A 22,246-nucleotide genomic window follows, 5' to 3' on the forward strand; every position below is an offset into this window, starting at 1 on the left:
TTGACTCGATTACTCATGCCTGACCTAGATGTCATATTTTAGCGCCATTAGAGATAGTGAGTCATGTATGCGAATCGGTTCTTATGAACAGTTCATTTCAAAGAGCCGATTAAAAAAAAACTTGCGTAGCTTGACATATTGATTTTGAAATAGGTTTGATAGCGGTGTTTATTTTAATTTCATACGTGTTCTAGCTCAGTTTGTTGCAGCCATTCAGCTCATAAAATAGTCATTAAGAACATCTCGGTATATTTTTAGTCGGACATATACGAAAGAGGTTCAAGTGTTGAACCAATTCAACCGTTTCATTAAAATGATCCGACTCAATTGAACGAACACCGAGTGTCAATGCGCCACAGTTCTACAGAATAAGCACATGGGCTGCAGGGACGTTTAAATATTTTTAATGTGACACTTACCCAGAATGAATAATGCACTGTATTTTTGACATTTAACGTTAAGGTAGCAGAAAGACGCCGTTCATTCATAATCAGAAACTAAGTGACATTCTTGCTGCATTAAATGAATCGTATCACCTCCTCATATCTGCTGCTTTTGCGATCAGTTTCACGCAATATACATCGGGCGAATATACACCCGTTCATTTCACGTCTTTACACTGAGGTAATGTCAAACTCCTACGTTACATGTCTTGGTTTTACGTTTGCACGTACTTTTTGCATAACTGCTGTAATGAACAATTCATTGTTTGACATTTGTTGATCAAATTAAGAGACTCATAAAAGTACATGGCAATAATAAACAAACATAATTCATAGATTCTAAAATATGTAGCATTAAAAAAAATAGAATGTAATAGTGTGAATTTAGCGCAGAAGCAAGAAAAATATTGTTATTCATTTGAAACAGTAACAGTATATCAGCATGCATAATTTGAAAAAAAATTCGCAAAATACTGTTTAAATTGCATGTAGATGGAGTATCATAAATTAATCACATTGCAAGTCAACTTCTCAACAGTGTTTTGTATCAACTGTCATTTAGGGATTGTCACAGACTACAGAGGAGCTGTCTAAAGCCCAACTGCAGAAACTCAGAGGTCAGGAGCAGCGTTTTAAAAGAAGATTGCATTCGATTCATAGGAAGTTTGCCAATGTGCCAGAAAATTTTGAGGTAAGCAACAGTAATGGTGCAAAGTGTGTATAATACATATGATTGATTTACGTTTTAAATCAGTCTGAGTCATCATTCCCTCAACATCATCTCAAGTTTCAGGGACACCATCATGTATACTTTGAAGATGGCAAAGGAATCTACAGATCGACCTTGGGACACGGTAAAAGATATTAAAGAGGAACCATTTCAGAAAAGACATTTTATTTAGTTCCAAGTAGAAACCAGTGAATCTATGCATACAGGTGAGCAAGAGATGGTGGAGGTGTTCAGAGCAGACTGGGGCGGAGATGGATATGGAAGCATCCAGAGGGTCAGACTCTCTCCCACAGAGACCATGCTGGCTGCCACTGTGAAGAAAGACCACCATGAGGAGACCAGATGCATGTTGGTCCATCTAGGTGGTGTCGACCTTCATCAAAATGCCATGTTGGTTTTAGACAACGTGCTCAGCTTTGGTAAGATTTACTATACTTTAAATAGTAATTGAAACAAGAGTTTTTCCTCCACAAATGTCTTCTCTCTTGCAGAATGGGCCGCAGATGACGTCCTCTTCTACAGCACACAGGAGACTCTTCGTTGCTTGCGTGTTTTCCGTCTTCATCTCAGTGATTCTGGTGTCCAAACCACCCTTGTTTATGAAGAAAAGGATCCAGAGTAAGACAAGAGTGTGCTTAAAGCGGGCATGAAATGGAAGTTACAAATACTGCAATATTCCATAAAAAATTAAGAATTGTCCATTTTGATTTCATGGTGACTTTAAGTCCTATACTATTTTGTCCAGCATTGATGTGGTCTTCTGCCCCCTCCTCAGGTTCTTTGTGGAGGTCAGTCGTTCCAGAGACCAGAGGCTGGTGACCATTAACTGCAGTAGTAAGATCAGTTCTGAGGTGTGGTTCGTTGACAGCAAGACTCCACTTTCATTCCCCACCCTCATCCAGTCCCGCCAGCCTGGTCTTCTTTACCATGTGGAGCACTCGGACAACCACCTGTTCATCCTTGCTAACACTGGAGCACATCAGGAGTATCAGGTTATTCCAGCACCAAGAGACTTGAGCAGTATTGGTTAGAATGAAATCATAACTATGTGTAATTTTTTTCCTTCTCAAATCTCTAGCTGCTCAGGGCACCATTAGCCTCTCCGTCCATGCCACACTGGGTGCCTGTGTTCAGTGCTGTTCCAGGAACAGTCATTAAAGATATGGAGCTGCTTCAGGATCACTGTGTGTTCACAGTAAAGGATTCACAGTGTCGACTTCAGATCCAGACTCTTACCACAAAAGAGCCCTATCAGTTAAACACCCTCCAGGTATGACAAATCCCAAATTCACATACACTAGTGTCTATTTATAATGATGCTAATTTAAAGAGACCTGTTTTATTTCAATTTTAGATTTGTTTTACTGGATAGATGACATCTTATTTGATTAATTTCTTATTTCTTCTCACTAATGTATTAGAAAGTCTAAAGCCTTTACTTTTTCTGACTTCACTGTCTTTATGCTTTTGGCCTCACAGAACCTAATGATGTATATGTTCACTACAGTTCAAAAGTTTGGCATCAGTAAGATTTATTTATTGATTGATTGAAATTAATACTTTTATTCAGCAAGGATGCATTCAATTGATCAAATGTGACAGTAAATACATGTATTATGTTACAAAAGTGTTCTATTTCAAATAATCTTTTAAACATTCTGTTAATCAAAGAATCCTTGAAAAAAGAATTATAGTGGTTTCCATAAAATTAATTAAGCAGCACAACTGTATTTACCATTGATAATAATAATAATATTTTTTTCTTGAGCACCAAATCAGCATATTAGAATGATTTCTAAAGGATCATGTGACACTGAAGACTGGAGTAATAATGCTGAAAATTCAGCTTTACCAACACAGGAATGAATTACACTTTGAAATGTATTCAAATAGAAAACAGTTATTTTAATTCCGCATGATATTTCACAGTATTACTGTTTTTCACAGTATTACTGTTTTTAATCATTTACTATAAAGTAAGCATAAAAGTTTATTACATTGTGGAAAGATAAAATAAAACAAATCTTGTCAGGAGAAAATTGGAAAAAAAAATAGAAAATTGTCAGGAGTTAAATGCTACAATTACATTGTCTTATCTCGGGTCTCTAAAGACCCCTAACATAAGTGATGTAACCTTTTTCATAGAGTGCATTTTATACATGTTATCAAATTTACACTTTGCTTCTAATCATTTCTCATAAAGAAAATGCCACAAAGAACTTGTTTTTGATATATTAAAAGGCTCTCTCAGACCCCATGAGGGTTAACCTGATACATTACTATGGTCCAAAGATAGGATCCAAAATGCTCTTTGTACTCTCTAAGAGCAATGTTTCTATTTTGCCCTTAGCTTCCCCACTGGGCCTGTGATTTATCACCACAGCGTGTTGGGACTGTCGACAGAGGGTCATTTGGTTTTCTCCTGTCCTCCCCAGTGCACCCACCTGTACACTACCTCTATTCCTCCAGAAAACATAAGCTCTCAATAAAAGAGGAGGACACTCGGTATATCTCCCTCCCTGAGTTCAACACTACACGCCTGCAGGCAGCCAGTCAGGTACAAATTATTTACATATGAGAAGTCATAAAGCTACAATGGTACAAACAGCTCCCCATGTTATTCCAAAAAGCCATAATATCCCAATGTCTGATTTTTTAGGATGGTACAATGGTGCCTTTGACTCTCCTCCATATGCCTGCATTACCTGAGCTGCATAACGCTCCACTGCTTCTGCATGTATATGGAGCGTATGGTGTCGACCTCAATATGAGCTTCAGTCCTGAGAAGAGACTGTTGCTGGAGGACGGCTGGGCTCTGGCCTACTGCCACGTCAGGTACTGAATTTCAACTCTAATCATATTTTTTCATAGGGATTCTGAAACAAAATGCATGTTTATGTGCGCTTGTGCTGTTTGTGACTGGGCAGGGGTGGTGGTGAGCGTGGTCTAGCGTGGCATCGAGCGGGCTCTGTGCTGCAGAAGCAGAGGGGAGTGGAAGATCTCGCTGCTTGCATTCAGACTCTTCATCACTTGGGAGTGTCTCATCCTGCTCTAACCGCCCTCACCTCTCGCAGTGCTGGAGCTGTCCTAGCAGGGGCGCTGTGCAACCATAACCCACAGCTTCTTGGAGCTGTAATTCTACAGGTGGATCTTCAATACATCATTGAGCACACATTCCCTGAGCCATATTTCCACAAGATATATGACATTGCAATTCTCGGCAGGTGCCTTTTCTGGATGTTCTTGACACAATGCAAGACCCTTCCCTGCCGCTTACTCTTGAGGAGAGGGGGGAGTGGGGAGACCCCCTTATAAGGGAACACAGAGACAACATTGCATCTTACTGTCCCTGCCACAACATTATACCTCAGGTAAATCCCTCAGATATCACATACAGTACACTACCGTTCAAGATTGTAGAGGTAGTTTTTGTTTTTCTTATTCAGCAAGGATGCATTAAATTGATCAAATGTGATAGGAAAGACATTTATAATGTTGCAAAAAATTTTTTCTTTCTATTCATAAAGAAATCCTGAAAACCCAAATGTATCATGGTTTCCACCAAAATAAGATGCAGCGCAACTGTTTTTAGCATTGATAACAATACGAAATGTTTCTTGAGCACCAAATCAGCATATAAGAATGATTTCTGAAGGATCATGTGACACTGAAGACTGGAGTAATGATGCTGAAAATTCAGCTTTAACATCACAGAAAGTATTCAAATAGAAAAGTGATTTTTTTTTAATAGTTTTACTGTATTTTTTTTAATCAAAAAATGTAGCCTTAGTGAGCATAAGACTACTTAAAAAAAAAAAAAAAATCTTACAGACCCTAAACTTTTGATTAGTAGTTTGTGTCTAATGATTCGAGGGCTATTTAATAATTTTCTTATTTTTTCCACAGCTTTACCCACCAATTCTGATCACTGCATATTCAGAAGACCGCAGAGTTCCTTTATCTGGGGTCATGAAGTATGTGGAAAGACTAAAGAAGGCCATCCAAATGTGTACCACTCGGGTTGATGTTAACGGTGAGTGTATAAATGCTCTCTTGAGCCTTTTTAATCAGCTTTACAATTCTCTAAAGCAATTATAGTCCACAACTAATGGATGTTCCTGGGCATTAAGTGGACATTTACAAATCTGTGAAACACACAAACTTGAGTGGTATATTACTTGTAATAGTGGAAACAGCAATATAATAAAAGCCAGTAAAAATATATTTATCAGAATAAATTTCCCATAAACAATTCTACCATCAAGAATTGACAATAAAAAATAAGGCCCAAGTTTCCAATAAGCGGGTGAGGGTTTCCTGCGCATTTTGTCTTTTCTGTGTGGCAAAGTAGTTTAATTCCAATTTACTTTTATCCGAGTCAATTTTATCGCGACCTCAAATGTCAATTGGTTATTGGTCATTTATATGATAATTTATCTAGACACTTGATTATTGATTATTCTATTCAACTTATATTTTACTTGTTCATTAGGACTCTATGTCGCACAGAGAGCCTCGCGCTGGCCATTTAACACAGGTCTCGCGATCACAAACTCGTCAGTTTTGGTCACAGAGGTAATGAATCAAGCGCGTTTCCTCTGGTGTTGTTCGTCGAGCTACACAATAGCCAATCAGAAAATAGCACTATTGTATCTGGGTAAGATTTAACGCAACAACCAATGACAAAAATGTATCCAATGTATTTTTGTTGCTGTGCACTTTACTACCTGTGGTCCTTTAAGTGTATTAGAAAAACTGATGGCTGACTGACTCAAAACATTATTTTGGCTATAGCCTTTTTTGTTGCTGTTTTTAGTTTAAAGTAGTCTAAAGCTAAATTTAAAGACTCAGATGTTCTGTCTTTTATTGATTTTATTTTATATTCTACAGGAAAGTTGTATGTCAAGCCCTAAGCTGCTCCCAATAACCAAGCTGCTATGTCAATACAGGTCCTTCTCAAAAAATTAGCATATTGTGATAAAGTTCATTATTTTCCATAATATAATGATAAAAATTAAACTTTCATATATTTTAGATTCATTGCACACCAACTGAAATATTTCAGGTCTTTTATTGTTTTAATACTGATGATTTTGGCATACAGCTCATGAAAACCCAAAATTCCTGTCTCAAAAAATTAGCATATCATGAAAAGGGTCTCTAAACGAGCTATTAACCTAATCATCTGAATCAACTAATTAACTCTAAACACCTGCAAAAGATTCCTGAGGCTTTTAAAAACTCCCAGCCTGTTTCATTACTCAAAACCGCAATCATGGGTAAGACTGCCGACCTGACTGCTGTCCAGAAGGCCATCATTGACACCCTCAAGGAAGAGGGTAAGACAGAAAGAAATTTCTGAACAAATAGGCTGTTCCCAGAGTGCTGTATCAAGGCACCTCAGTGGGAAGTCTGTGGGAAGGAAAAAGTGTGGCAAAAAACGCTGCACAACGAGAAGAGGTGACCGGACCCTGAGGAATATTGTGGAGAAGGACCGATTCCAGACCTTGGGGGACCTGCGGAAACAGTGGACTGAGTCTGGAGTAGAAACATCCAGAGCCACCGTGCACAGGCGTGTGCAGGAAATGGGCTACAGGTGCCGCATTCCCCAGGTCAAGCCACTTTTGAACCAGAAACAGCGGTAGAAGCACCTGACCCCGGCTACAGAGAAGCAGCACTGGACTGTTGCTCAGTTTTGCATGTCATTCGGAAATCAAGGTGCCGGAGTCTGGAGGAAGACTGGGGAGAAGGAAATGCCAAAATGCCTGAAGTCCAGTGTCAAGTACCCACAGTCAGTGACTCTGGGGTGACATGTCAGCTGCTGGTGTTGGTGCACTGTGTTTTATCAAGGGCAGGGTCAATGCAGCTAGCTATCAGGAGATTTTGGAGCACTTCATGCTTCCATCTGCTGAAAAGCTTTATGGAGATGAAGATTTCATTTTTCAGCACGACCTGGCACCTGCTCACAGTGCCAAAACCACTGGTAAATGGTTTTCTGACCATGGTATTACTGTGCTCAATTGGCCTGCCAACTCTCCTGACCTGAACCCCATAGAGAATCTGTGGGATATTGTGAAGAGAAAGTTGAGAGATGCAAGACCCAACACTCTGGATGAGCTTAAGGCCGCTATCGAAGCATCCTGGGCCTCCATAACACCTCAGCAGTGCCACAGGCTGATTGCCTCCATGCCACGCCGCATTGAAGCAGTCATTTCTGCAAAAGGATTCCCGACCAAGTATTGACTATTGAGTGCATAACTGAACATAATTATTTGAAGGTTGACTTTTTTTTTTTTGTATTAAAAACACTTCTTTTATTGGTCGAATGAAATATGCTAATTTTTTGAGACAGGAATTTTGGGTTTTCATGAGCTGTATGCCAAAATCATCAGTATAGACAATAAAAGACCTGAAATATTTCAGTTGGTGTGCAATGAATCTAAAATATATGAAAGTTTAATTTTTATCATTACATTATGGAAAATAATGAACTTTATCACAATATGCTAATTTTTTGAGAAGGACCTGTACATGTTGCTTGCAAATAAATACACAGGTGTCAATTCAATATGCATTGTCTTCTCTTAAATGTAATACTTAATGTACATTGTTGTTAAATATAGTTTAATAAGTAATGCTACATGATAAAAAGAAGTCTTCAAATAGATCCTGTAATCGGTGATCGATATCGGTATCGGGTGATACAGCTTCCAGTTATCGGCGATCGGTGATCGGCTCCAAAAATACTGATCGGAGCACCCCTAGTGTTAGCCGGAGCTCTAAAATCTCAGTTAGTGTGCCCTATGCTCAACTCAAAACTGGACTGGACTAAGTCCGTTACTTACCTGACGCTGATTTGCGGTAAAATAAGCCTTCACTTAATCTACCGGTACTTGAGAAAATAATTTCAGAGTAAGTCTTAAAAAAAATTAAATGTAACAATGAATTATTAGTCAGGTAGGAGATGTATCATGACAATTACACAATCAATAGAATAACATCAAATGCTCTGAAAGAATGAGTAGAAGATGCATACCTGACATTAGAAAAACACATAATGCTGAGAGTCTGGAGGACAATCAGTATTATGGGCTGATCTGACTACAAATCGCCCCAAGCCTTTTTCAGCATTTCTTTAAATACCCAGACCAAGACAAAACATCCACCAATGTGGTACATGAACATACAATAGGACTAGGGTTATAGACCTAGGGAGTTCGCACCTTGTCGAGGAACAGGAGGTAGTTAGGATGGACTCTGGGAAAGGGACATAGCCACCACAGAAAAACAAAGTATTTCTAAACTCTTAAAACCTTTTGGTTTACTTCTGTGGAGACGAGACCATTGTACAGCAGTCGCACTGAGACATTTTAAATGATACCAAACGTGACTGTTAATTCACTTGTATTAACATAGAACATTATAATAATTTATATAATCTTTCTAAGTGAACTGAGTGAAGAGAAGAATGTGTAAAGGGAAGGAAGTGGGGAGAAGGAACAAATGTGAAGGAAGGAAAGGAGGGAAAGAAGCTTTCCCGCAACTTCACTCTATGGGGTGTGGAGACAAATGGCTGTATGTGTTTGTGTTGTCCATATCTCAGGAGATCAAAGTATCTGAGGTTATTTATGTCTTACAAGCATGATAGATAGATAGATAGATAGATAGATAGATAGATAGATAGATAGATAGATAGATAGATAGATAGATAGATAGATAGATAGATAGATAGATAGATAGATAGATAGATAGATAGATAGATCTGGGATTAGTCCAAGAAGTGAAGAATATTATTAAAACTAAGCTGCAGTATTAAAAACTCTAATAAACCGAGTGTAGTATAATGGAAATGAACTTGGAGGTCACTGGCTGTAATCCCAGCTCTCAAATAAACCCCTGGGCTTAAGAGAAGCACTTACACTCTCTCCTCAGGAGAGAAGAGCACTGATCTGGAAACAGGTGATGTGCAGCGATTCCTCTCCATATCCACCTGAGGTCACCTTGTGTGCGAGCTGCTGCGCGAGACGCACTGTCAGCACATCTTAGTCCGGAGCTCTGCGTTAGACTCCCTCTCCATCTGTGTGCTATTAATTATTTTTATTACAGACTCACACACACATAGAAACACCTTCGCTAACACCCCACACACATACACAAAGAAAAAAGCGAAAGTTCCTCTAATCTCTCCCATTCCTCTCCGGGAGATAAAACTCTGATCACACATGCTGCCAGCTCGGACGATTAACATGTTTATGAGATAGTGTATCAGGCGAGGAGATAAGAAACAATACACTGGGCTGCGCCAAGGTCAGGAGAAAGCTTGTGAAACATGCGGCCCGGAGAAGGAGCAGGATGGAGAGAGACACCGGCGGCCGGACTGCAGATAAGAGGCAGATGACAGAGTTTTAAGGATTAGGCATATGATTTTTCCACTCAGCTTCACTTCAGAGAGATCTCATCACCGTGGGGAAATAAGGCAGCCAGGCAAAGGAGTGGGCCAAGTCCACCTACATGGCAGCCTCTCATCATCCACTCCGTTTCAAGAGCGTTGACTTTAAAGTGCTGCATGTGATGCCCAGGTGTTGTGATGGAGAGCCAGAGCACCGGATTACGCTTGGATATTGTCAGTCTAGTCTTACACGTTCACTGCGTTTGGCCTTGTGATAAACAAACTAGTGTACATGAATTTCTTTATCTACTGTATTCCCTAGTGAAAAATAAATATACTAAAATGTATTTGAAATACATTTATTTTATGCTAAGTATACTACAAATACATTTACATATTTATGTACTTAATATGAATACCCTGCAATTGTACTTTTAGTATACTAAATTGGTATACTTTGGAACAACTAATTTTGTACTTAATGCACTTTAGTTGTCAGGAAATAGTGCTGAGGTCCAACTAAAGATATACTTAAGTATATTTGATTGTGCTAAAGTGGAACGATTGCAAGTATACTTTAGGTACACTTTAAATATCTTGCATTTAAAGACTGATATTATACAGAGATCACACTATCCTTACTAATAGTGGTATTAAAACAAATAGATCTCGCTTAAAGGGTTAGTTCACCCAAAAATCAGTAATTAATCTAAAATCTCTCAGTAATTACTCACCCTCATGTTGTTCCAACCCTGTAAGACTTCCGTTCATCTTCGGAACACAAATTAAGATATTTTTGATGAAATCTCAGAGCTGTCTCACTCCTCCATAGGCTGCAAGGTAATTGCCGGCCCAGAAAAGTTTGTAAAGACATTGTTAAAATAGTCCAAGTGACTACAGTGGCTCAATTTAAATCGGTTTATCATATAAATGATAGTCTCTTCTGCAATTTTGGACTAAACCGCTTAATTCATATGGATTAGTTTTATGATCTTTACAATGAACTTTTTAAAGCATCAAAGTGGTTTGTTGCGTTGCTGTCAATGTAGTGATGCACTCGTGTGAGTGACAGTTTGTCCCGTCCTCACGCCTGTAAACATCATCAGAGAAGAGATGTCGCTGCAAGAGGGAGGGGGGAGTTATTTTGATTCAAGATTGCAACTTACGAGGGCACAGAGAAATAAGTTATAAAAAATACTGCAATATTCCATAAACAAATTTTCGATTTTGATTTCATGTTGATTTTAAAGTGCACAGCTGTTTAATTGATACACACTTCCTGCTCTGTTGAACAACCAGCACGTGTCCCAGCTGTCATTCTGGACATGCAGCCAGGAGGTGATCACTTTGGCCCTGAGGATTTTCATCTGTCCTTGAATGAGGTACATAAACACTCAATTATATTCATCCCAAACCTTATCAGACCAAATTGCTAAATGGCCTGCTGTTTACGTTAACACACTCAAGCATGCTGGGTATTATGAAGCTTTGGATTAAGCGGTTACGGTTGTGATTATATAAAGTGGATTTTTCAATAGATATACTTTCTCCTGAGAACAGTTGAGAGATCACCTTCTCTCACGGTTTGATGTCACACATTAACTTATACTGTACTGTTCTGTTACTTATGTTTACAGCTTGATGTCATGGTGTTTTTTTGCTGGCTGTATAGTAATCAAATATTTGAAGTAAGCTTTTATTTGTGTAATATCTGCTACTTTTTTTCCTCTCACAGAGTGCCCAACAGTTAGCCTTCCTTTACACAGAACTTGGACTAGATCACCCAAAAACTCGACGGAGACAAAGGAAAGCTCAAAAACCTAAGTCCCATAAACCCTGAAACAGATGTTTGTGTATGTGAATGAAAACAAAAAAACAATTTTTGTTTCATGTATGTTGATCATTTCTTTTTCAATAAAGGTTTGTCTTTATTCTGACCAAAACAAAATCTAACAGTGTCCAAACTAGTTGTGATGTGACAATTTTGCACCAACAAGCAACTGTTCACACTGAACACAATAGATATCACAGCCAATTAAACGATACTTGATGTTCAGTCTACAGTTCTATGGAGTGAGATTTTGGACCAATGAGATTTCAGAGTGGGCAGGACTAGCCAGCATGATATCACAGGAATAAAACATGGAAAAGATAGCCTTTATTGCTTGTTGATTCGCTGTGTCAGCCTAGTTAGGACACAAACACCCTCAACACTTGTACAGAATATCTAGTGCGGACAAATAGCAGGCTTTCTCAGAAACATAACACTCAGATGCATGGTTAGGGTGAAATCGCTGATTGGTGGAATATTCCAGGAGCAAACCTTGCCCTCGAGATGTTGGAATTCTGGATTTAGAGAAAGTCTTCTGGCTTATTGGCACTGTACTTAAATGCACAGTGAGGGAATCTGGCAGCTCACTAACCGAAGACAGGTCTGTTGTAGTATCCATGCCGAAGTTTAGAACCACCAGGAAGCCTTTTTTGAGCCCATCCAGCTCACGCAAATATGCAAATACGTTGACATCACTCCAGACGTTGCAGAACCAGCCTCGGGTAAGGACAATGTCCGACCCTTTGAGCAAACTCAGAGCACGATACTGTGAAATGATAGAGTCTGGATCGGCCTGCTGAAGCTGGAGAGAAAGATATAAGATGGGATTAGAGGATTCCCTACTTAAACACACAGATTCTAGTCATAGCAGTCGGAATCACGTACCTCCACATTGACAGTGCTGTAGTCTGGAGCGATGTCTAGCCATGTGCCCGTTTCATTGTCACTAAAGCCAGAGTTGAGCTGATCATTCCACTGCATTGGTGTTCGCTGTGGGTCTCGACCGTTGCTCTTAATGGTAAAATAAGTATATATTTAATAATAATAAAAATAATGCATTCATTTGATCAAAAGGTGTCACTTTTTATAACGTACAAAATATTTCTATTTTAAATAAATAAACTTCTCAAAAAAAAAAAGTATCACAGTTTCCACAAAAATATTATGATGCACAACGGTTTTCACATTTATAATAATAAGAAATGGTTCTAAAGCATATTAGAATGATTCTTTAAATATTTTGTGACATTTAAGACTGGAGTAATGGCTGCTGAAAATTCAGCTTTGCTATCAGAGCAATATATTACATTTTAAAATATTATACGTTTCTTTTATGGTAATATTTCACAATATTGTATTTTTGATCAAATAAATGTGGCCTTGGATCATAAGAGATCATAAAATCCTACCGACCCCAAACTTTCAAATAGTAGTCCGTATAATAGTAGTTCACTAAAGAAACGATTAAAGGGGCCACTAAAAGGACTTTTACAGCTGAAACAACACATGTTTGAATAAGAGACTTCTTTCAAAAAATATTTTAAGAATCTTACCGACCCCAAACATTTGAATGATAAAATACATATATTAAAATACAATGTGCTAAATTTAACTATTACTTAAAAAAAAAGAATGCAGTATTTTACACTTACTGGATCATCTTTTCCAAAAGGATCCTGAATTACAGATACATTAACATTCACCATGCCGATCTCCTCTCCGTAGTACGTTGTGGGAGTTCCAGGCAGTGTTAACAACAGCATGTTTATAGCACGGACATATTCCTTACCAGCACTTGAGCCTATACGTGGCTTGTCATGGTTTCCCACCTATATATGTATACAAACATATTTTGTATATATATTCGTAACAAACTGAACAAAATATATTAGATTATATGAAAAAAAGGTAAGCTGGAGTGTGCAATTTTTTACATTTTGACCATCCAAAGGCAAATGGGGGAGTGTTTGGGACAACTCAAGTTGAAAACAAACTGTATTGTTCCATTTAGGGATGCTAGTGTTGCTGAAATTACACACATGAGATGTGATTCTTAATCAATGAACATACATCTGGTCACTCACCACCCAGTTTGGCCATTTTCCCTTTGGCATATTCGACATCCATAAATTAACCAGGCCTTTGGCTTGATTTCCTGACAGATCATCAGGAAGATACAGTAGATAGAAGTTAAAGGGGAAATTGCTTTCTGTGGCATAGCTTGTGCCGTAGTACCTCATGGTTTTTTCAATTTCTTCATAGTCGTAACACTCTATAACCATGAATCTAAGTTAGAGAAAACACAAAAGAGCCATTTACAAGAGAGAAGCACATGGAGATTTGTGAGGTAGAAGAACTGAGGATACCTGTAGCGGCCAGGCTCTCTGCTGTAGGCGTCCATCTGTATCCTCCAGTCTGTCAGGATCTCATGTAGCCCCTGTTGTGTGTAGGTGTAGTCATGGTACAGCTCAAACTCTGTGTCCACAGTCGACTGAGGAAAGAATGAGGATAACCTTGTGGTTAGTCACACTGCACACATCTCGTTAAGAAATATGGTATGCATTATGATTCAAAAGTTTGGGGTCGATACACTTTTTTTTCTATTTCGAATAAATGTTCTTTCAAACTTTCTATACATCAAAGAATCTGTATGCATCACAGTTCCCACAAAAAAATTAAGCAGCACTGATAATAAGAATGTTTTTGAGCAGCAAATCGGCATATTAGAATGATTTCTGAAGGATCATGTGACACTGAACTGACTGGAGTAATGGCTACTAAAAATTTAGCTTTGGCATCACATGAATAGAATATATAATTAAATGGAACTATTATTTGAAATTGTAATGATATATCGTAATAATGATACAGAGTTTCATAGCATTCAGAGCTAGCAAGTTCATAAAGCCGTTAAAAAAGAGGGCCAAGTCTACGGAGTCATTCCACGGCCTTCCCTAGATCTCCAGTGGCTTTGTAATCATCTGGAATTAGGATAATGGGAATGACTTTTCAGTAAATCCAGAGAAATATGCACTAGTAATCCTTAAATGACATTGTGAGAACAAAGAATAGTAACATGACTCCTGAATGCATTCAGAGAATAATTTTGGCTTAGGCAGATGAAGTGCTTCAATAAACAGTCAACTGAATGAACAACATAGCACAGGACATTGTTTGGCTTACTGGATCTTGGTCGGGGTCAACCTGGGGTTCATTTCTCAAATGTGTGGCCTCAAGCATGTGTTTCACAGCGTCCATGCGGAACCCGTCCACCCCCTTCTTCAGCCAGAAATGGATTATGTCCTATTACACAGATGTGAAACAAAGATCAAAGAGTGTCCATGTTTGTAGTGCAACATGATATGGTATGGTGGATTGCGGATACGCATGAAAGGCCTTTTTGTTCAAGAGTTTGAAAGCTAATATTCCTCCTCCACCAATATTTAATTGTTCATTGTTTATTCATGTTAGTTCACAGTGCATTAACTAATGTTAACGACCACAGCTTTTGATTTTAGTCATGTAAATGTTGAAATTAACATGATCTAAGATTAATAAATGCTGTAGAAGTGCAGTTCATTCTTAGTCCATGTTAACTACAGACCATGATTTCCAGGTCTGGAAAAGTCATATGTATTAACAAAATCTTAAAAATGCATAAACAATATATTTTCCAGTTAAGCTCAAGAGCATTTAATTGGTTACAAATAGGATACAATAAAACTTTTTTTTTTTTTTATCTTTGTATATTTATCACAAATGACTGGAAATGTTATATACACTCTTTAAAAAAAAGGGTCTTTATTGCCATCTATGACTCCATGAAGAACCATTAACATCCATTGAAACTTTTCTCTACACTAAAGGTTATTTATAGTGGATTATTAAAATGTTCTTTAAAAACAGTTCACACTAGAATGGTTCTTTTAAGAAGTGGCATCAAGGCAAAAAAAAAAAAAAAACTTAATTTTAAGAGTGCAATGTGTATCTTGTAAGTTTATCTTAACCAGGACTAGAACCATTGCTTGTTGCTTTGCCATGTCGCACTTTTGCTAGGACTCAAAAGTGTAAAAGTCTGCATAATGTTCATAGTCAAGCCGTTGTCTTACCGTCATCTCCTCTATGACTCTGGGGTTACGGTAGTTCAGGTCTGGCTGTTCCTTGAGGAACTGATGGAAATAGCACTGTTGTCGTATTTCATCATACTCCCAGGTAGAATTCCCAAAGACACTTATCTAGGACAAACAATGTGACACTATAGTCAGCCACATCTAACTACTGTATATATATATGTTTGTAATCGTTTACTTAATTCAGTCTTAATAGGCTTTATGCCGAGCGTCACGTGACCAAACCGGAAAACGGGTCTCATTGCATCCGCTTGTCAGAGAAAGTGTTAACGGCCGTAAGAACTAACTACGATATTTATGGATTTTTAAAGGTAATCAGCTAACCTACTAAGTTCACTTTATGATTGGTGTTTTATGCTATTTAAATATCTAAACGTTAGTGTGAAGAAGAAAAATAAAAAAACTTTTAAATATCAATCTGCACATGCGAGGGACATTGGTTATGCTCATTTTTGCTTGCTCCTTTTATATTGAGTAAAACCGCAAAAAAATTCATGAAGCACATACAAAAGACCTGAATCGGAAGCGATGTGATCTGTTTTCCGGCTTGGTCACGTGACGCTCGGCATAAAGCCTATTGTAACAAAAAAATATTTGCTATGTAACAAACAGTATCAGATGAGATATAATTGCAAAGCTTGGACAAACATTCCGAATAGCACCGATTCTTTATGTTGATGTGATCCGAATGTATAATGCTACAGCAGCTGTCACTATTCCCTGATTTGTTTGCATTGTGAGGATGGACATTCATACCCAGTTGTTAGGAGGTTTGTCTGCAGTGCAGTTAACCCAGATATAGTAGTCTTTATAGGGCTCTGTGCCATTACGGCTAAGCTGGAACCAGATGTGTTTGTCGCTGGTGTGGTTCGGGATGTAGTCCATGATCAGCTTTAGACCTGGGCCCCCCCCCCCCCAAAAAAAAAACAGCTCACATTATGCGGTTATCAAACAGAGCATTTTATACTGATTGTTGTAATAAATGGTGTTATAACATTGTAACAAGTTTGGAACTGTTAATTATTAACCATCATATTATTTGTGAAGCTCATAACATCCTAAAACAGCAAAAGTGAGTTGTCATTGTGTTAACTTGACAAGTTGTTGGTTGACAACAATGTTGATTGAAATATTGATAATTTACCATGCATGCCCACCTTTGTCATGCATGCTTGTTAGGAGGTCGTCAAAGTCTTCCATGGTTCCAAAGAGAGGGTCAACCTGCCTGAAGTCCTCGACGTCATAGCCAAAGTCCCTCATAGGAGACTTGTAGAAAGGACTGATCCAGATTGCTTTAATGTTCAGGTACTCGAAATGACTCAGTTTCTCCCTGATTCCTAAAGTCAAACATTGAATTATTAAAACGTTATCTACACATTTTTGCACCTTTGATCTTTACAAAGACATTCGACAAATCCTCACAATGGATTTATCTTGATCAATCCAACCTTTATAATCATTTCAATATGATCTTTTTAGAGGGTCACTAAAGTTATTACACATGTCATGTAGAAGATAAGCTGGTGTTTTGACTTATTCATAGTGTTTGCTTTGTGTGAACATGTTTCACGGTAAAAACTAATGAGCCTGTATTGTACCACCATAAAATCAGTTTTATTTACTTTTTGGCATGTGTAGACGCAATTTTACCCATTACATAAGAGCAATTAAACAACCTCCTCCTTTTGCATGAAATGGAATACGCAGCAATACTGAACCATTATGAGGGGAAAAAATGGCTTTTGTGTGTCCGTCCAAGGCATCAATACACACTTCTCAAATAACACTACAGCTGGAGGGAACTCTCAGCTACTGAAAAGAGAGTTGTTTTTCAAGGCTGCTTGAGAAACTACTGCTGACTTTTTCAGCCTTTTTGTTTTAGGCCAATTTTATGGTCTCTGAATTATTAAAAGAAACCAATTTGCTGAAAAATGATGACATTATGCACACTGGGATGCGTGTAGGTACATTTGGTGTTCTCGGAATACAAGATCCAAACCTGACACAAAAGGTTCTCAACAATATTGTCTCAACAATAACTTACTCGAATTATTATTATTACATAATTTGTATGTAAAAATGGACAAAATGTTTACAGTAACATTTGAAGTGGATCAAAACCTTTCATCTAAGTTGTACATGAATTTTGAACAATACCCGTTCTTGTTTTAGGACAACTTTGATTAACTTTTTTGATCCACTTTTTGACTACTGTATTTCAAAATACTATGTCATTGTATGCAACAAGAAAAGGATATTATTAATAATATTAATACAATCTTAAAAATTAATTAATAATTTTAAGTCGTATAATAAATACTAAAATAGTTTTTTGTAAGAATACATCTAAAGCGGTATATAATGAATTACCAAATGTGCATATGTTGGGGGCAACTTCTAATACGAGATACATAGCTGAAAATATTGTAATAATCAGTGTTATCATTAACTATTACCTATAATTTTCTGTAATTGAAATAAAGCTGAAATAAAATAACAAATATTAGCTAAAAACTTTTTTTTAAAAACAAATGAAAATTAGAAATGTTGCGGTGTGTGCTAACTTTAATAAATAAGTTGAAGTTGAAGTACTTAAATTTTGGAAACTAAAACTGAAATAAATATTAACCAAAATAGATTCATTTAAAACAAAATATTCTATATTTATATTCTATATTTAAAAGATAAAATTCAAAAACTTTTTAGACTAAAAATAAAATGAAATAAAAAATATAAGCCGTTTGAAAATATTATTAAATACTATAACATAAAAAAACACACACATTTTTACCCTTTTAACCTCACCTTAAGGATCAAAAATTACCTTTGAGGTCTCCAACACCATCAGCATTTGAATCTTTGAATGATCGAGGATAAACCTGATAGACCGGAGTCAGCTGCCACCAGCTCATGCATCGAGGCGACAGCGCCACGATCGTAATGGTCATGGCAATCAGAGCCAGGGTGCATGCGATGATCAGCCAGAAAAGAAGCTCTCGAGGGATCCTGTAGCAGGCTTTACTGGAGTATAGCATCAGGACCTCTTTGGGCATCCCAGCATACGGTTTGATCTGAGTGTACACGTTTTCCTCCGGCCTGGTGAAGGAGAAGCTGGTGGCCTGGTGCTCTCGAGAGCTTGATGCCTCAGATGGATCATCATCGTCCTCTTGAAAGGCTGCATTCTGGGAGCCTTCTTGCAGCTCCACCGTGTCGATGTTTGTGATTTTGGTCAAGCTCATCGTTCTTGCTTCATTCAATTACCAGAGCACAGGAACAACGCTTGTGAGAGCCGATACAGCCAAAGAGTCCTGTTAAATAGAGGCATTCACAAGTCCATAGTGCATTACACTGATTCAGTCTCCATCGCTCTCTCACACAATAAAACCCCTCCCAGAGGAATGTGGCAGAGATTAGCAAGGCCAATCACACATTTCCTTGGCTACAAATTATTGAAAAGTCAATGTAACTTATGGCATCAGAACAACCCTTTAGTTTTTCAGCTGACAGATTTTCCCTGAAATCAGATCTCTACAGAAGGAACAAAATGTCCAACTTGTAAATTAGTTAACTAGATTGTAAACTGCAAGCTTGATTACATCATTTTCATGATGTTTATGCATACGGTCAAGGCCTAATTATAATAATATTAAAAAAAATTGTGCAGAATAATCAAATAATCTACCAAAAAAAAAAAAAAAAGATTTTTGATGAATGCATATTAAAAAAGCAGTTAATAATGTATTGCCTAATTTGCATCTGTTTTGGGGCAAATTCAAATACAAAATACATTTTTTTTAAATTATAATAATCATATTAGTGTTATTAACGAAAACTAAATATATTTTTAAATGTTTTCAGTGATTGAAAAAGCTGAAATAAGATGAAAAATTAGATGAAAAACTTAGTAACTAGTAATATTGCCTTAATAACTAAGAAACAAGTTTAAGTATTAAAATGACTAAAAATGAAGCATAAAAAAGCTAAATATAATATTTTTAAAAACATTAACAAAAACTGAAAATATAAAAAAAGCTAAAATATGAATAGTATATGAATAATACTTAACACCAGTAATAATGAGAATAAGAAGAGCTTTTTCACCATTTGAAACATTGTCTGGCAAACTTTTACCTTATAGACAATGCTGTAGTTTCTCAGCCGACAGATTTTCCCTGAAATCAGATCTCTTTAAGAATTAACAACATAACAATCCTGTGCAACTTATGTTAACTAGTTAACTATTAGATTGTAAACTGCAACTTATTTATTTGATTATATAATTGTATTGATGTTTATGCAGACTATATCAAGGCCTGATCATACCCAGATAAATATTCGGTGAGATACTTTGAATAGTAATATTGAACATTTGAATAAACAGATGTTAATGCTTACGGAAAGGTTCTAATCTTTTTTCTACTGCACTGCTAAGAAAACTGGCCTAGCAAAAAGATTTGCGCTTTTGGTCACAAACCCAGAGCAACTGGGCAAATCAACAACTTGGTGGTGTTCACAAACAGATATTTTGCCAAGCAACAACGAATAGCAGCGGAAACGGCTCTCTTGTATTTGATTTTGTTTGATAAATACCATAGTGCTGCAGGGATGGTGTATTTTTGTAGGCCAAATCCCAGAAACCAGCTAGCATTTTAGCACTTCCGGTTCTATCATCCCGAAGCCATTGGTTTTTTTGGTAAAAGACTGAAATAAGGTCTGTGGTTAACACAAGCTCAATATGTGTTCATGTTTTATACTATAAAATACATCAATTACAACCTCTTTTTTTAAACTGGTTTTGAAAAAGGTGGTTGCTAACATTAAATGTCATCCCACTGAACAGATAAACTAGCCCGCTTTCATTGCCTTATTTTGTTTATGATCACACTCTTGCAAACTATTCTAACTTCTAACTATTCAAAGAGTTAGTGATGGCGATGCTGAAGTCATGTGTTCATGGTGTAGTTGGTTTATAGCCTATGTTTAGCTTATTACTTCTGGCAATTCTATTTTGGCTTCAAAATGAATAACAGTTGTTCATTTGAGAAGATTTTCAAGGACCGGCTTCTCTATAAGCGCCATCTACTGTCAGACAGTGATTTTGCATGTTAATTCAGCCCATGTGCCTTTTTTTACACATTGGTCTGAACAGACAAACTGCATGTAAAAGTCAGACCGCATGCTGAACATTTGTGTTGGTGTGCATGGGCCTTTACTTTTCAACTACTACACAATTCATTCAGTGTTACAGGTATAGCAGAACTTTTTTGATCAAAATAAAACACCAATAAAAAATAAATAAAAACTTGTTCTGCAATATTTAAAACAGGCTTTCATGAAACCCTAGCATAGCACTCATTATTAGCAATGCATCATTAGCCTCGGCCTCAGCTGGCATGGCCACATACCGACCACAGTCTGCTCGCTCAACATCTGATGCACAATATATACACATTTTTTTCAATCTGATAAGCTCCGACACACTTTTTTTCTTTTTTTTTTTAGATCGCCTGGTAAAGTTGATACAATGAGTGAACACTAGATTTACTAAAATACATCAAATCTTTGAAATATGCTCAGGTTTGTTTGCGGCACCTAGTATTATCTTGATCAACACTATATTCAGCTTTGTTCAAATAGAACTCAGAATTACAATCACAACATCTATACACATTTTCCATTTTTGTTTGTTTTATGGACAACTTTTACTGAGAACATCATTATTTTAAATAATTTCTTACCATGCCAGTCTATTATTGCGCTATTGAACGCTAAAGCACACACAAAAACTAAGCAACCTGCAGTTGGTTGCTTTACAAGCTGGTCTCTTGGAACATGGAACTACTGCTCACTGTTATGCAAAGTTAAAAGACTCAAAAAGTGTTGTGTCTTAGCCAATAGGCCTTTCCCACTGTGTTATTAAACAGAAGGAGCAAGACTGCTTTTCCTGTAGCTTTATTGTTCTGCTCAATATCACCTTTCAAGTTCTGAGGCCAATGAGAATTGTTGTCCATGGACTGCTGAAAACATTTTTGAGCAAAACCGACATTACACTCGTATGGTGAATCAGAAAATAATCAGTGAATTCATCACAAAGCTATTTTTTTCATGTTCATCTAACCAAAAAAAAAAAAAAAAACACCACTTTACAATATACTCTGAAGGAAAAAGGAAGAAAAAAGGCAGGTTGCTGTAAGTTCACATCTGCATTCGAAAGTGAGGGATAATAAGGAGAAAAGACAGATATAATACAAAGGGAGAGCTGAGAAAAGCTGCGTGGCTTTGGTGGGCAGTTGCAATCCCTTTTATCCAACATCACCCACAATTCCTGGGTTAAACAAGTACATGAACAAACTCAGTGTGTCTATTTCACACAACGTGGCACGCTCATCAGTCGCCATTAACATTACTCTATTGCTTCACACAATAAGCGACAAAGACGTCAAATTTGGGAAAAATAAAAAATATATATGAATTTTATATATTTATCTCTATATATTCTATTCTCTCTGAAACAGCAGGATTAAAAAGCTTTTTACAACCAATCAAATGATAACCTGCCAAACGAAGCAGAGTCAAGTCCGAGGTTCTACCTAAAAGTCAGTCAGCACTCACGAAGGGGGGGGGGGGGGTGCAAAAAACCAACAAGCTTCAATCCTTTCCACGCAGGTTATGTAGTAATGAAGCAATTCTTTAAAATATGTTCCACACACATTCATCAGTCAA

At 37.2% G+C, this 22,246-nt stretch overlaps 2 protein-coding genes across 2 annotated transcripts; one reads left to right on the forward strand and one right to left on the reverse strand.

The window, feature by feature from the left end:
• Positions 1-379: 379 nt before the first annotated feature.
• prepl (prolyl endopeptidase like) lies at positions 380-11,422 on the forward strand. The gene is made up of 14 exons (XM_056238405.1): positions 380-624; positions 1,006-1,134; positions 1,231-1,297; positions 1,380-1,592; positions 1,665-1,791; positions 1,949-2,165; positions 2,252-2,443; positions 3,524-3,730; positions 3,833-4,008; positions 4,101-4,317; positions 4,398-4,544; positions 5,080-5,206; positions 10,862-10,944; positions 11,298-11,422. Exons 1-14 carry the CDS (start codon positions 523-525, stop codon positions 11,400-11,402), a joined length of 2,109 nt encoding a protein of 702 aa, XP_056094380.1. The 5' UTR covers positions 380-522; the 3' UTR covers positions 11,403-11,422.
• Positions 11,423-11,698: 276 nt separating this feature from the next.
• slc3a1 (solute carrier family 3 member 1) lies at positions 11,699-18,912 on the reverse strand. Its single transcript, XM_056238406.1, has 10 exons — positions 18,348-18,912; positions 16,681-16,860; positions 16,280-16,422; positions 15,503-15,628; positions 14,577-14,696; positions 13,760-13,884; positions 13,478-13,679; positions 13,046-13,222; positions 12,279-12,404; positions 11,699-12,195 (listed from the first exon to the last, which is right to left on the reverse strand). Exons 1-10 carry the CDS (start codon positions 18,760-18,762, stop codon positions 11,770-11,772), a joined length of 2,040 nt encoding a protein of 679 aa, XP_056094381.1. The 5' UTR covers positions 18,763-18,912; the 3' UTR covers positions 11,699-11,769.
• Positions 18,913-22,246: the final 3,334 nt, after the last annotated feature.

Source organism: Rhinichthys klamathensis, unplaced genomic scaffold (genome assembly GCF_029890125.1).
Source record: "Rhinichthys klamathensis goyatoka isolate OS25496 unplaced genomic scaffold, OSU_Roscu_1.1 h1tg000522l_1, whole genome shotgun sequence".
NCBI lineage: Eukaryota > Metazoa > Chordata > Actinopteri > Cypriniformes > Leuciscidae > Rhinichthys > Rhinichthys klamathensis.